Source organism: Rhipicephalus sanguineus, chromosome 2 (genome assembly GCF_013339695.2).
Source record: "Rhipicephalus sanguineus isolate Rsan-2018 chromosome 2, BIME_Rsan_1.4, whole genome shotgun sequence".
NCBI classification, from domain to species: domain Eukaryota; kingdom Metazoa; phylum Arthropoda; class Arachnida; order Ixodida; family Ixodidae; genus Rhipicephalus; species Rhipicephalus sanguineus.
Window position 1 is genome coordinate 24,640,301 of NC_051177.1, and position 16,155 is coordinate 24,656,455.

Genomic DNA, 16,155 nt, shown 5'->3' on the forward strand with positions numbered 1-16,155 from the left:
CGATAAGACATTAAGTGCGTGCAAGCGCAGCAGCGTTCGATCACCATATACGTTTGCCATGAATTGTAGTTCAATCCTTATCTCTCTACTAAGCTTACCCGGAACTCCAGCGTATGCGCTAATTTTAACCCTGTAACGTACGATGTATAATGCATGCCGGGCTCGCATCGATAGCTCGAAATTCAAAGCACGCGAAACATGGCGCAAAAGACTGCAGCGTTTCTGACACTCTGCAGCGTGTCTTTCGGTGTGGATAGCGCTGGAAGCAAACCACTAAATGATTATTTATCATGTAAATTCAGTTCTAATTACTCCATTAAAAATTCATGTCGTTGCATACTTATATAGCTGTAAATGATATTATTATACATCCCTCTCATAGTTGACAGCGCTGCAGCACGGTAGCGGATGAGCGCCGTCACGCGGTTTTATTTCATATTTCGCGAGCTCTCTTTAAACCAGAAAAGGTCGCCACGCAGCGTGTCGGTTGCCACAAAAAATTGGACCGGCCGTTTCGGAATGCGCTCTACAACGTAACGAAACGCATTTGTCCCTAGAGTGAAAATTAATTAACTAATTAAGCGCAATATAAAATATACCCCAATGAGTGCCACATGACGGTATATATGTCGTAGGTTTCATTCAATGGCAGTCTACCTTTTTTTCAATCCTTGGTTCTTGTTACGTGAATCTATCTATCTATCTATCTATCTATCTATCTATCTATCTATCTATCTATCTATCTATCTATCTATCTATCTATCTATCTATCTATCTATCTATCTATCTATCTATCTATCTATCTATCTATCTATCTATCTATCTATCTATCTATCTATCTATCTATCTATCTATCTATCTATCTATCTATCTATCTGTGCGTGTGTGTGTGTGTGTGTGTGTGTGTGTGTGTGTGTGTGTGTGTGTGTGTGTGTGTGTGTGTGTGTGTGTGTGTGTGTGTGTGTGTGTGTGTGTGTGTGTGTCCTATTTCTAGGGCTATATCGCCCAGTTTCATAAATGCCAGCACCTTTTCCTCTACCGGGGCTTAGTGTGATTTTAGCTTGCCTGTCGGATTACGAAGGTTACGAGGTACGAGGTGACATAAATCCGGGCAAACCGGGGGGCGTTCCTTTGGCTTATGCGCCTTACATCAACCAATATACAACCGTATGATAACAAACAAATCGTTGATGGCCATACGCTCGAGTCCAATCTCGCTGATAACAAAGGCTCGCGTATCCCTCCCGGATTAAGTCATTGAGCTCCTGGGTAAACTGAGACACGGATGTCAGATCAGAAGGACGGCGAATAAGGGTGTATAATGGACGGACAACTCGCCGAGTCCCTGCAGAGCGCGTACGTCCTGCTGTTGTTTGTGCAGACGGCTATATCGTGCGCACTTGATCAAAGTTTTTGTTTCCCAGTGTAGACGCCTTGGCCTCTGCATCGTTTATGCTGGCGAAAGTTCGAGCTAACGGGCGAGTTATACGAAACCATCCCCAAAGTCTCGCTTCACCACCTTCAGCCACCAACTGCCAGCTCTGATTTTATCGAGGGAGAGAGTAACACTGCGGCGCGACAAGGCGGGGGAGAGGGAAAGGCCGGCAGGAGTGCGGCCGCGCACTGGGAGTCCACAGCGTAAGATGGAATAAGTATATAGTTAGAATGGCCAATAACTACTAGGTCACTCTATTACAGTGCTCGTCTGTCGACGCGTGCATTTATCGCTAATGCGCATTCGGCCGGCAGCGGACAAATTTCCCCGTTTGTTTCTGTTTTCGACAACACCGTCCTGACGCATTATTTTCTGCGGCGTCCCGTTTGCACAATCACGAGTTCTCGCTATAGATGCTCGTTCCGGGCAGCTAACACCATCGTGTACGGCGAATGACGACAGGAAAAAAAAAAAAAAGAAAGTGCGTCGTCAGGAATACCCGCGCTCCCTGAGCACGCAGTGAGCGGCGACCAAGGCGCTTTCCTCGTCATCCGCATCTCCTATAGGCCGCTCCTTTTACGTAGTTTCTCGCGAAGTACCCTCAAAGTTGAGCACGGGCCTGTAGAACGGGTATTCAACGAGGTGGCGAGGGTGTTGGGAGAGAAAGAGAGAGAAATCGTCCGTATACGTGCGACGCGGACCTTATTCGTCGATTCAACCACGCGATGTTCCGGAGAGTGAGGGAGTCATTAACGGCGACGAAAAAGAAGCAAGGAAGTGCGGTCAACATCGAAATGTCGTAATGTAATTGATAAGTTGTGCAGATGACTGGAACGTGAAGGTGCGGCGCGAATTTACCCCCGCTTAAAGGAACAAACAAAGCACACACCGAAATAAAAAAAAAAAACCGAGTCCGTTTCTTCTCGCCATGCAGTGGAGTAATAATTTCACTCCTCCTCCTCCTCCTGCTCCTCCTTTCCTCATTGTTCATCCCCGTGCCAAACTTGAGAGCGCGCCGCGCCAGTTTTTATGTTTTCGGATGCCCGTGGAGATACACAGTGGCTCGACAGGTGCTGCACTGTACGCACCTCCGTGCCATGGGATCCGGAGACCTGCTACCGCGAAAAGTCGAACCGCTGCCGTCGCAGCCGTCCGACCAAGCGACGCGCGGCGCTAAGAAACGGAGCTCAAGGACTTCACCAATCGTCGGTGAGCGCATGTGTATAATACGGTGGTTCCTGTTTTCTTTTTCCTATATATAGCTGGTCGTCGAGTTGTTGTCTTTTTTTTTTTTTGAGTGACTACTGCTTGTCGGGTCGCACGCCTCGTTGAAGAATGTTTGTCATCAAAAAATGCTTGAAGGCCGCATTCAGGCGCTTCACCCAAGCGATCCATTCGAGGTCTCTTGGTTCATTCATTCAACGTAAGCATGGCCGTCTCCTCAACAACCTTTTTTTTCTCTTCTCGGGGCGTCCGCAGTGTCGTCTTGAGCGTAGCGTCCTCTGCCTCTCTGAAGCGTGCGTATTTTCGTGAGAAGGTGTCTATTAAGCACGCTATGTCATAGTTATAGCCTTAAAACCGTGTACAAAGGTATACGGGTTCCTCCATGAAGCCAAATCAGTTCTCTGCATATATGATGTTGAGGACTGAGCCGCGACTATGCAGCCGTGCGTTTTTCCGATGCCATTAATTTCAACGCTTTTCGCGCACAGTCGACGGTCTGCAGAGCCCCGCTCCACCAGTGTTATCAAAGTAATCAGCCGATCGACGGTTGTTGGTCAAGGCGTTACGTATAGACTTTTACGCATGCTTTTACGGAATGGTTTCGGTGCCGCCATATTGGGCTATAGCCTTGCCGTTTTGTATATTTAACTATAAACGAAGAGTGCTACGCTGCATACGCATACGCATGAAAACGGTTGGGTCGGCGCATTCGACGTTTCGTGACCTTATCAATACGTCGCGATATAGAAAAATAAAAAAAGATTCGTTTACCAGCCCTAAGGTGGCGGCGCCCTTGCGTCTTACGTTTAATCGTCTGTATAGTATCGAGCAGAAGGCATCGATACACTGTATAGTGTACCGGCCCTGCAGTCCAAACTTGACATTACAGACTTTCCGTTAGACTCGTCAATTTCTATTTGCGCGTCTTAATTACGAAGACATTTAGCCTAATTTTTTTTTTCGACAAGCTTGCTGTCAACGTGGATGCTTTCCTCCGCGAGCGTGCACGCTGCATGCGCTTCCAGACGCAGGCTCTGCTTACGGTGCACAAAGCGCCGCACAAATTTCTAAGCGCTAATGCTAGCGTGAAAACAGACAGAATCCACTTCCCTGTCCTGCACGTAACAGCAGGCACACTTTTTTGATCGCCGCTGGTCCTGATAACGGGCGAGTCTTCGTTTTTCGTCCCGTTCGGTGATTGGGTGACCGTAAGGCCTAAAGACAATGGCCAGGATATGAAAATAAGGGCGAGCGGACATGGCAACCCCACCTTCGAGTCCTTTTAATCTTGTCACTACCGGAAAAAAAATTTAAAAAAATGCCCCGCCACGGTGGTCTAGTGGTTATGGCGCTCGACTGCTGACCCGAAGGTCGCGGGATCAAATCCCGGCCGCGGCGGCTGCATTTTCGATGGAGGCGAAAATGTTTGAGGCCCGTGTACTTAGATTTAGGTGCACGTTAAAGAACCCCAGGTGGTCGAAATTTCCGGAGCCCTCCACTACGGCGTCTCTCATAATCATATCGTGGTTTTGGGACGTTAAACTCCAGATATTATTATTATTATTACCGGAAAAAAAATGTGGCCAAGAAAAAGAGACGCACTTTGCAATATATTATTTCAAATGGTTCCACAAGGGCAAAGAAAAAGACATCGCGACAAAAATTTCATCTTCAAAGGATGCATACTGCAGGCACGTAGGCAAGGGGGGGGGCCCGGGGGGCCCGGGCCCCCCCCGAAATTTTTCCAGCCCTCTATATTCCCAGGCAACTTTTTTTTTGTTTTTGCCATGGAAAGACTGTCTTTCGAACAATTAGGCCTTGGGCCCCCCCCGAAAAAAAATCCTGGCTACGTGCCTGGCATACTGTACGGCATACTGTACATGCATACTGTACATGCATACTGTACGGCAGCGGTATCAAACACGCGGCCTGCTGGCCGCATGGGGCTGGCGGACGTTTCGCTTGCGTCCCGCGGCTTCGCAAGGAATAAAGTGTTTGTGACTTTGCTAAGTGATAGTCGCATTATTTGCTCGCCTATTGCGATTAATAACGCTTTGTTCTGGGATACAGAGGCGGGACTCTTCTCAAACATTTTTTCTTTTTTCGTGAGGCACCCACTGCGGTCACCATGTGTTGAAACATAACCGCGGGAGAAAAAAATCTGTATTTCACCATAGGTGTCCACATTTGAGTCACTCTGGAAATCAGTACCGACATGTTTCTCGAATTCTGGCGCCACACCAAATCCCCTTCAGAAATGATCCGTATATAAGACATGGGAAATATGTTCTTTCAAATGGCAGCGTAAGGTGACCAAAAGGGTTGAATTGCGCAAGCTGGACAGCGATAAAGGAAGAGACGATGACGCACAGAGCACAAACTACGAACGGAACTTTAATTACTTGAACATAAATTTTTTTACACACTCGCACAGCGCCACCACGCATGCACTCACAATGAACTTGTTAGAAAAGCGAGCTCATTGCTAGATCAAAATGCATCAAAATCGAAAGACAAATGTAAAAAAAAGAGGTGTTTGTTATATTTAAATTGTGTCATTCGATTCATTAGATATCCTTAACCTAAATTATTGAATTCGTAACTTCATTAGTGTCAATTCCTCAAATTTCTTTATTTGAAAAAAAAATTCTTAACGTTAACTATGAAGTTGCTGCTACACGCATGCACGATTAGAATGTCAATTAACATTGTGATGATAATCGATCGCTGCACGTGTTCTATTTTGGTAAATGTAACAGAAAAATTGCGGGCAGAATTTCAAGAAGAGACGCATTAAACCATTAATAAGCACGCATAATTATTTCAGTTTACTGCAGAAATGTAGTTCACCGAACTGCTTACATTGGATGCGAGTGTATGGTTTCGATGGGCACTGTGAGCAAGCGCATTATGCCGAAAATGCGCTTACTAAGTTTTAGTGTAATTTGCTACATACACATAACACCTTGCGAATGGCCTTCAGCATTAGCGCAACGTAAGTGGGTAACGCCACTTTGTCTTCTCATGTGACTGTGGGCCTATTGGCTAATTGAGTAATCGTTGCTTGTCGGGTTTGCGAAAACGCATGCGCTGTCACGAAAAACAAAACAAAAAAAAAGAACTGCCATTTCCCCTATCTTAATAAAATATTATCGAGTGCCCTCTTCGCGATGAAAAAATATATGTACGCATCAAATGATTCAGGGTAGTCACGTGTCAGCGACGCTGCCGGGCGTTTCCCACCATAATTACCAGTTTGCAGACGCACTTCGTAGTCCCCTTTAATTATTGTGTCAATTATGTTATGCATAAGTTGTGTCAATTATGTTATGTTCTATTATACATACGTTGCTGTGGAGAGATTGGGGTAAAGAGTACATCCGACGCTCTATTTCGCTCTCTTATGCAGCAAAAAGTAATAAAATTAATGAATATAACATGCTGTCAGCCCTAAACGTCTGTGAAGTATTACATCACGTTGGCGTAGCTGTTGAAAGAATAGGCACCATCTGCTTATGGGTGTAGCCAGAAATTTTTTTAAGCTTCATGTATGTTCATTGTTCATGCGCGCGTTTGTATGTGTGCCTGTATATATACACGTTCAAAAATGAAAAATTTCGGGGAGGGGGTTTACATCCCCCCTTCTCCATTTCTACGCCAATGATAACTAACACATTCGTCTCCTACCCGCCTCGGCGGTCTAGTGGTTATGATGCTCGACTGCTGACCCGCAGGTCGCGGGATCGAATCCCGGTCACGGCGGCCGCATTTTCAATGGAGGCGAAAATACTTGAGGCCCGTGTACTAGGTGCACGTTAGAGAACCCCAGCTGGTCAAAATTTTCGGAGCCCTCCACTACGGCGTCTCTCATAATAAAATCGTGATTTTGGGACGTTATAAACCCCAACAATTAATTAACATTCGCCTCCAACTGTTCGGCGATCCGCGTCTCTCTCCGTTGAGTTGAATACAATGCCAGGCGCGCCAGCGATTGCTGTGAAACTTCGCATTAACTGAAATCGAGGTCCTTGTTAAGCATTTGCATCGGTTCTGTCAGAAACAATCCGAAACTTTCATGCATGCAGTGTTCGTCATAACCAAAATTCCGCTTAAATGCGATCGTCTCAATTAGCTCCATGCTTTATGTTTATTGACATAAATGTAATACACAAGTTACTGCGAAGCTGATACTAGTTGACTTCCGCAGCGGATTTCATGCAGTGAGCGCCAGTTCGTGACAAAGTGGTCGATATCAAATTGAAAAAAAGAAGAATCGACACATTGTGTGTCGCAGCCTCAAATTTGCTTTTAAGACGTATATTTTAGTGATCATAAAGTTACGTTGCGTTTATCTCATTCGCTTCGGCAGCCGCTCATATGCGCTAATTTTGTAGAACAGTAATCCGCAATTTTTGTTTCTCGCGTGGCCTATACATATCGGCACCCCTTTGAATGTCAACAAGGACATTGCACGGCCGTGGCGGTACCGACGCCTACATGTCCTTACAAAAATTGCGCATTATATACAATTGCCATCTGAAACACGACCAAAATCCCGTGAGAACACAACGTAAATTTTATAGCAACTTTTGTAAGGATCGTCACACAGCCAACCGCGTCAGCAGCTAACGACTGCTGCGTCTGTTCAAGCGGACCCGTTAACTGTACATAGTATACGCCTAATCATTCTCTGCATCTCTCATGGGAGGCTGTGTCGCTGACGCCGACACACTGAGACGGGAGTATCGAATGTCAGCACGACAGTTAACCATTCGACTTAAGCACTCGGTCACGAAAGCTTAGACGACGCGGTTGGTCGCACGTCTGCGCGGTCTAGCGTGGCAAACTGCACGTGTCTTGTTCTACACGGAAGCTGCCTACGTGGAGAAAGCCTCACGAAATTGGAGAATACTATCGATTAAATTGCCGCACGAAGCTATATGTTGCAGCGGTGCTACACTTGAAACGGACGAAGTGAGGAGACCGCGGAAGTATTCGAGGCTGATATGACTGCACGCTCGAGCGTTGGTATCATCATCGGCCGTTGTCGCTAGATGTTACAGCGATGTTACACTTCAAACGGCCGAAGATAAGGGCACTCAAGCAGCAGCTCGACGTCGTAGCCGCGACCCCAGGGATGACTCTTACAAAATGTAAACAGCTGGGTAGAAGCCAAGGCTCGATGACAGAAACGCGAATGCACAACTTTTAAAGGGCCCCTAAACAACCCCTGAATGCGCAAAGAACGAGCGCGTTATTCTCTACTGCCGTCTTCCGTCTTTTCGGCACAGTTCGTGACGCCAGGAGTCTGTTCACGTGACGTCATGAGGAAATAAGCTCTCGATTGGTCCATATACGAGGGACATCAGTTGTGGATTGTCTCCTGCTTTGCCATGTATTTGTACGCCCGTTCTGCCTTGTCTCGCATGACTTTCGTGCGCGGTGAACTGACTTCACTTCGTGTAGTGCGTTTTCGACTGCGCAAGCGGAGAGAACAGCGCGTAGCCGAAAAGAACGAAATCCTGATAGGCTCAACGCTTAGTGCTGACATTGTCTACGTGTTTTATGAAGGAATAAGTGGCGAGGAGGAGACAGCGCCAATAGGAAGGGTAGTGAAGACGAGAAAGGAGCCACTCTCTCGTATTTGAACTCGTAATGGTTTATGGACCCTTAAAAGAGTGATCAGCCTCTCTTTTAAACGCTGCATTGATCTGCATAATCACCGCTGTTGAAGTGCACACAGCCGGCGACGTGTGCGATACCCTTTCTTTTTCCTGCGATTGCACAGCAGGCCCCGTGTTTTTGTGGGCGTGCCCATGCAAGTGTAGCGGGCTGCTCCGCAGGCGACCACGCGAGACAATGAAGGGTAACGTAGGCGCACTCGTCGCGTACGCAAGGTCCGTGACAGGAAACATTGTTGGCGTGCTTTCTCTCGGAGCGCGCACTAGGTCGACAGCTCCCCGGCGCGCCTCGCCAGTCACAAACACTCGGCGCAGAGCCGGCGTGACGGAAGGCGGTGGCCCGCCAGCTGTGACAATGCACAGAGGCTTCCGATATCGAGCACTTGCACTGCCTCTGTGCATGTGCTTATGTGCTACTGCCTGAGCACTTCGTGCTCGAGGACACGAGTTTCTCCTTCGCAATGCTGGCGATGTAGAGTGCGATACGGAGGAACGATGGGAGGATGATTACACGGGGATGAACGATCTCGAGGTCGACCTGGCTTCGTCATGACGTAACACAACGAAACTCAATTAGGTTAAAGCTGTAAAGCAGCATCGTATAAAAGGTGGGTAATGTTATGCGCTTGCGGAGATGGAGGGTACCGTCTGGGAACTGCTTACACAGATTCCTTTTTATTCGGAAATGAGCTTGTGTGATATACAACATACAAGCGCGTACGTGTGTGTGCGTGCTTGCGTTTGTGCATGTTCGCGCGTATCTGTCAGTGTGTGCGTGTGCGTGTGTGCGCGCGCCGCGCCGTTAGTTGAGCAACATATCTTTGCCCGACAGGTACAACGATCAGCCAAAGCGCACGCGACACTTCGAAAAAAAAAAAAAAAAGACGCGTTATAGCTTGCACGAGGGAATTTCACAGAGTCGGGAAAGCCCCCCAAAAGAAACGCAATTTCGCTTTCTGGAAGAAAAAAAAGTAACGTTAATCTGACACTCGAGACGTCGGTAAAAGGAGAATAGGGGCACGCGATGTGAGGCGTCAGTGAGGTGGAATCGCCGGGGAGCGCGGATGTCCACAGTGCCGAAAGTGACGAAAGGGACTCGTCGACCCGCCAACGATCGCGGCGAGGCATTTTGAAATGGGCGTAACAAATTATTTGAGTGCACGTCGCTGAAAGATACACGCGTCCATACACGTCAATGGCGTATAGCAAAATTTGGGGAGCGGGTCGGTTCTCCTCCCCCGAACATTCCTTAACGCTTGTTGTATGTATATAATATGTAGCATAGAGAGATAGAGAGAGAGGGAGAGAAACTGATCTGGGAAGAAGTTGGCGTTATCTTCCGCAGACCATGAGGGAGCATGCCTCAGCACCCACCCCACACACGCACATGGGAGTGTAGAACCTCTTTCCCGCAACAAAATCCTGGCTACGCCCTATATAGTACACACGTATTGAAGTCAATGTGAATAGCGCCTGGTCTGGTAGAAACTCTTTTTCCAGAGTCATGTAAAACACTTACAAAACCGTGCGGAAGGTGTGCCGGGACGTTTTGAAGTATAATTTCTTTCTCTAGCTATCTCCACCTGTAAGGGGTTTAGTTGTCTCGCTTGACCCGACTTCGAAGTCCGACTGCTGACTCGACTCGTCCGGGTCAGGTTCATGCAAACACAGCGTGTAATGTGTAATGCACACAGCAAGAGGGAGCCGCGTAGCTCGATTTAGTTGTGTCGTTTGGATTCGTTATAGCTTATGACTGCCGCTCGCTGCTGCAGCTGCGTCAGTCGGGCGCGTTTCCGTGACAGTGAGGGCGTTGGCCCCCCCTCGGTACCCTCGGTCCCGCGGGCTGCCGCTCTGCGCGTTTTCAAGGCCCGCGCTTGGGCAATCGACCGAGCAGCGACGATCGTCTCAGCCGCCGCCAGACTGTGTGAGCTTTGCCACAGTGCGTATCGCGAGCCCTATCTGTCTAACTCCGCTTTGGTATCGTCTTGCTCGCATCAAAGGCGCCGACAGACCCTTGAGCCTCCCGTTTTCCGCAGTGACCACTACTGCATTCACGGTTTCTGTGGCGCTCGCCTGATCCGACGGTTTTTTCTGAGCTTGACGGTCTTTACATACACAGACGAACACTTTATCGTGCCGAGTGTCGACATGAATGGAAAAGCACTCCTTAGATTTGCGTGCGGCTTTTTACTTTCATCGCAATTGATCTCATAGCTTCCACTCGCTAACACTCTTAAGGAAAAAGAAAGAGTCACTTGACTCTTTTGTTATTCCTGACTTGCCACCTATATGACTCTCTTTAAAGAGGCACGTGAACTCTCTTTGGAGATCGTTACGGTCTCGTCGGAGGGTCGTGGGACCCAAAAGAGAGTAAAGTGTCTCTCTAGTCATATACGTGCCAAGTCAGGCGGCTCACAAAAACGAGTCATATGACTTCTTTTTTTCTTAGATTGTAGGTCGAATATTATGGAGTGATATTGGCCTGCCTCAAACCAGCACTTACACTCAGTTCCCTCGTACTTCTCCCTCTCTCTCTTCTCTCTATGGTTACAATATTGGGATAAGGAGTAGATGCACTCTGTAATACCTCTAATTTAAAGTCCCTAGATTTTTCCCTTTTACTTAAGTAGCGACAACTGCCTCCTTTCCCGGCCTTCACTCACGCGCAGCTGGCGTTCGACGCCATTTTCTTCCTAACTTGGACGATTTACAAAGCCATGCGCGTCTAAGTACAATAGCCACGCATCTTTCAACGGACAATATGCTAACGCGACGTGCCTTTCTCCTCCCGTCAAACCCCTGTCATTAGTGAATGGGGGGTCGCGTTTCACCGGGTGCTGGAAAAGAGTTAGGAAGAACATGGCTACCGAAAACGAGCGTTAGCCAATGAGATTCGTCGACGGCGCTTCGATGGTTGTCGGTACTTAAGAAAGAACAGGGAAATATCTAGGGACTTTACTCTAATCGTGTCGTCATCGCTGAACAGTTGCTCGCATATGTATATCGCGCGTATTGTAGGCAATCCTCGTCTTCTTTTCTGGACTCATGCCCGTCATGACACGGTCGCCCAGCGCTCTTGGCCGCAAAACTCGAGGTAGCGTGTTCTCCGATACAAAACCTCATGTACTTATATGATGGTGCATACATGTCAAAGAACCCCAGGCAGTCGAATTTAACCCGGAATCCGCCTGCACATTGCGTGCCTCATAACGAGATCGTTCTTTTCGCGTGTAAGACCCTCCTCCTCTCCCCCGCACCCTTATTTCTGTTCTTTTTCTTTTTTACTCATGTTTTGTTTATCGGCATTTCTGTGTAAAAAAGTCACGCTGTTCTCCGACGGCTTTGTCAAGATGCAGCTTCGCAATCGCAACGGCGTTACCTTGATGCGATGGTTCCTTCTTTCTTTTTTTTCTTAACGCAGAAGTGAAAAAGAAAAGTTAAGAAAAGATTGTACGGCAATCAGTTGCAGAACCAAAATTCCGCGAGCGCTGTGTGCCCGCTCGAAATTGCCGGGAGCGCGTCGTCGGCTCATCTTATATTTTGTTAATACCTTTTGTCATTTGTTGCATCACTATGCGCTCGAAAGGGGCAGGTGTATAGAGACGCTCGAGCAAATGCCAAGCAATTTCTTGTCGAGGAAAGGCGCCCGCTCAACGAGATGGCGAGATGATGCCATTATGCGCTCGCGAGAAACGAAAAGCGAAGAATCAATGATCCATCAAAGACGTCTCGAAGTTGCTGCTAATATTAGCCGCTCGTACACAACCTCCCCCACTCGATGCTTGCTTGATCGTTATTTACAGACTGTTTTTTTCCTGATTGTCCCAGCGTATACAGTTACCCGTGAACGACAGGTTATTACCATTACGCAAGCTTTCCGAAAGATAATCGCGATGTCCTTATTGTGCAATACGGAATGACCGTTAGAGGACGATGTAATTAATAAAACATTAGCTGAATGTACGTCAAGCGAGCAGACGATTTTGAAGGGCTGTGAGCTTGCTCAAATCGCTAAAGTCTGTCCTTTTAGGAGTTATCGGGATATGGAATTGTGTGGGGTGCATTCGGTGTGTTATAACTACAACGTCCTTTCTGCGGTGAAGATTAAGCTTCAGAGACGCCACGAGCCATCGGAGAAACATGGAAGATGGAAGCGTTAGAAGTTATGCCACGCTCAGTAGGCAGTTCCCTTATAACTCATGCCCTTTGGTGACTGATATTTACGTTGTCTTTATTTTAAACCTGAAACAAATTAAGAAAATCGACAAGGAAGGCAACGATAAAGTGCTGTATCATGATTGCCGCGACGCAAGGAGACGTTTGACGGTTACGTCAACCAAGCCTGTAAAGCTCGTCTGCTTCGAAAAAGCAAACAAAGTAAAAAAAATGCAGTCAATCAGTTATTTCGTTACCGCGACTTTCGCAAAGCTCAATGAAGCCAAGCAGCAGATATGTGCAGCCAGCATTGCAACAAGTTGAGCTTGCCGTCGAGCAACTCTTCTGCGTTTGTATTTTCAAAGAATACTGCATGATTTGTCTCGAGACTCTTCTCCTTATAAAGCAGTAAATGCATGTGGATATTGTCGACTATGGCGCGAGCTAAAATTACATCAGCGGTGAGAGAGAATACGTCGGGGCGCTGCGTCACTCCAGTAGAAGATTCAGCTGCATGCACGGCCGTGGGAATGACGTAAGTGATCACCAGCTTATTAATCGTCTTGAGAGACAGTAAGATAATTAGCGCTGACGACGCAAGCGCGTTATCGGAAGCTACGAATGTAGCCGTTCCTGAGCGATGCTTTGCATGCGTTAAGGAAAAAGAAAGAAAAAAGGCAAGAAAAGAGAGACGGTAAGTAGATGTACGGTGCGGTCGTGGCAAAAAATAGAAATCATGAAGCTACGTTCTGCAATTGCTCCCATCGCAAATTAAGCCTGGCATTGATCCAGCTGGGGCACGTGTATATACCGAGCGTGGCGCTGAGCATTTGTAAAAGGAACGAATGACCTGCTGCTACAGCATGAGGTGTACCGCCTTATTACGGCGGCGATGAGGGACGTTGTCATGGCCGCCAGATCTGCCGCGATTAGATGCTGCAGTTTTCCGGACGTATCGTTACATTGAAATCCGTAGTTTTCCCACTCTTCGTGGGATGTTTAGACGCTTACCCTCCCCCTTCATTCTTGATCGTAATAGAGAGGGAGAGAGAGAGATTTTTGCTGGCGAATACGTGCTACCGCTGACATGCTATATGTGTACTCTGCGTACTTGGAGGAAGGGGTTGAAAGATTGCAACGGATAGCGGGAAAATTGAAAATAAAAGTGTAGCAAGTGAGTAAACTTGATAATGATTTGCAGGTGAGAACACAAGGCGAATCGAGACTTTTCAACGTCATGAAGAAGGCATTCTTTAACGCTTGTTGAGGAGGCTGATTTCTGATAGGTATCGCAATAATAAATCCTACGCCTGTTGTTTTGAAGGGCAAGGTATAGGACGTAGGACGTGCACGTATAGCATTAATGGAGTGTATGTCCACTTGGCGCTGATCAAAACAAGATATCTCGTCACGATTGGCGATATGCGGGACATTCAACTCATAAACACTCCACTGCTAGCCACAGTTATATCAGCAGGCGTCAGCAGTAAGTCCTTTGCGATAAGGTAGCAGTTCATGAATTCTACGTTTACAGTCGAAGCCGATGATATATCAGTAGGTGTGGTGCTATCCATAGCTGTGTGTGACGAAGTATTGTGTGACTTTCGGTACACAGCTATTGCGTATCTATCGACGGACTCAAAATGTCTATTCATGCGACACTTTGCAACTATAGTTGCGCAAACACGCAATGAAAGAGCGCACTTGCTGTCGTGCACTATGCTTGCCCAATTGTACAGCCTGCATTATTATTATGCTAGTAACTTGTGACGAAATGTGTTTTGTTCCCGCTTAAACTTAACTTACATTTTAGCCTATCAACTGTTAGGTAATATATACTCGACGTCATTATTTCGCTTGGCTTGTCGCAAATTTTCGGTGTCCACAGTAAGCATACGCGCGTCTCCGGAGCTGTTCGTGCACTTCTAAAATAACAAAGTGCTTTATTTTGTTCCAGACAACGTATAATAGGCAACCAAAAGTGCCAAAATCGTAGCACAACAAACCCCGAACACAATTCCTCAAAAATAAACTGGAATGGTTAACTTTAATTTCTGTCCACGGAGAGCACATGGGAAATTAATTAGAACATAATTAATATAATCATGAATTAGCGATAGGTATTCTGACTTTCTGCCACTGATCCATAGTTTCTGAAAGCGCAAAAAGGAAAAAAAAACACGAACCACGGAAGAACGCAGGACCTGTGTGCTTTTCTTGCGTGGTTCGTGTTTTTTTTATTTTTTTTTGCGCTTTCTGAAGCGATACACCGGTACCAATTAGCCCGATATCAGTGCTTTCTGTTGCTGAAACTTCATTTGAGGATATCAAATACGCTACATGTTTCCTAGGCGATAGTATTTCCGCACCAGATATATATTGGAGGAAGCGGTAATCGGTAGGAAAAGAACTGGCGCTATCTTCCGCGGCCGCAAGGGAGTGCTGGTTTAACCCCTTATGGAAGGGCGCCCGAAAATAAAAGAATACAAAGAGATATGATATTTGAAACAACGTGCGGAGAGGGCGAACCCACGTCCGTACGTCAGCGCGCCCTCCGCCGACGAAGCGACGAAATCACATGTGCAGAAATCGGTTTATCGAAAATTAAACTTCGGACATTTTGATGTTGATCGAACGGTGCGAACCGTTCCATCAACATCAAAACCGTTGAAACCGGTGAAAAAAAAGAAAAGAAAAGAAAAGGATCAGGAACTATTGCCCTATCGGGAATATGGGGACGAGAGAAGTTTGGCGTGTGTGTGCTTGACCAACTGCTTTTATTTATTTATTTATTTATTTATTTATTTATTTATTTATTTATTTATTTATTTATTTATTTACCGTAAAATGCCGAGCAAGCGCCCCCCTCTCTTTTTCGGGAAATTTGAAATGGGTGCCAGTCACCGAGCGAGCGCCCCTCCCCCCTTCCCCTCCTCCCCTGAGGCCACTCTTTTTTTTTCAAGATGAGCATCGCTTGTGTAAAAAAAACCACAAGAATGAGTACACTGAATGCGTATCTAATGTTATGAAATTCCGTTGTCATGTGGCCGGTCGTACGTTGGTCAAACCGGTCGCCGCTTCAATGGTTTGACAGTGACGAGGGGGAATAAGAACAGTAAATAAAGTGTTTCATTGGAAACATGGATGGGCATTTTTTAAATGCGAATGCATTTCTTAGTCGGGCTATGTAAGGCATCCGGCGTTGTCCGCGCGCCGGCAGGTGTTATCTCTCCGCTCTCACTCCCTCTCCTATAGCAACAGCTGCGGGCGCGCGCGCTTATCCTCGCCTCTAGCAACCGGAGCATGTGGTGCGAGAGAGTGTAGGAGAGGGTAGGTGCAGTGCTTCGCCGCTCCTTCTCTCGCCGTTCGCTCTCTCTCTTCCCTGCGCCCCACTCTCCCGTCCGCTCGCGCCTCACTCTCGACCGTTCGCTGGCTGGGCGCCTCTCAAGAACATCCGGAAATGTGTGCTCGAGACGCCGCTGTGAAACGCCAACGGCGACCACAGGGCTGAGATTATGGCCGTCAGGTACAATGACAACACAAACAGGTGCTGATGAATGTGTAAATAAATGGTTACGGTACAAATCCTCGTCTCGTCATTAATTTACGCCATTAAAATTACTACGCCGTGTACTCTTGGCGCAAGAAATGCATTCGCAT

The 16,155-nt window shown here is 47.0% G+C and overlaps 1 protein-coding gene across 2 annotated transcripts in view; it reads left to right on the forward strand.

Annotated features, from left to right (window-relative positions):
* Window positions 1–16,155, forward strand: part of LOC119382553 (fatty acyl-CoA reductase 1) — a 70,960-nt gene that overhangs the window by 24,657 nt on the left and 30,148 nt on the right. The window contains exon 1 of one of the 2 annotated variants that reach the window (XM_037650302.2): window positions 2,489–2,644. The exons of the other annotated variant lie outside the window; for it this stretch is intronic. Within the exon in view, the coding sequence (XP_037506230.1) occupies window positions 2,533–2,644 (112 nt within the window). The 5' untranslated portion in view covers window positions 2,489–2,532. Of the gene's footprint in view, window positions 1–2,488; window positions 2,645–16,155 lie in introns of those variants that run through there. 2 annotated transcript variants of the gene reach the window in all.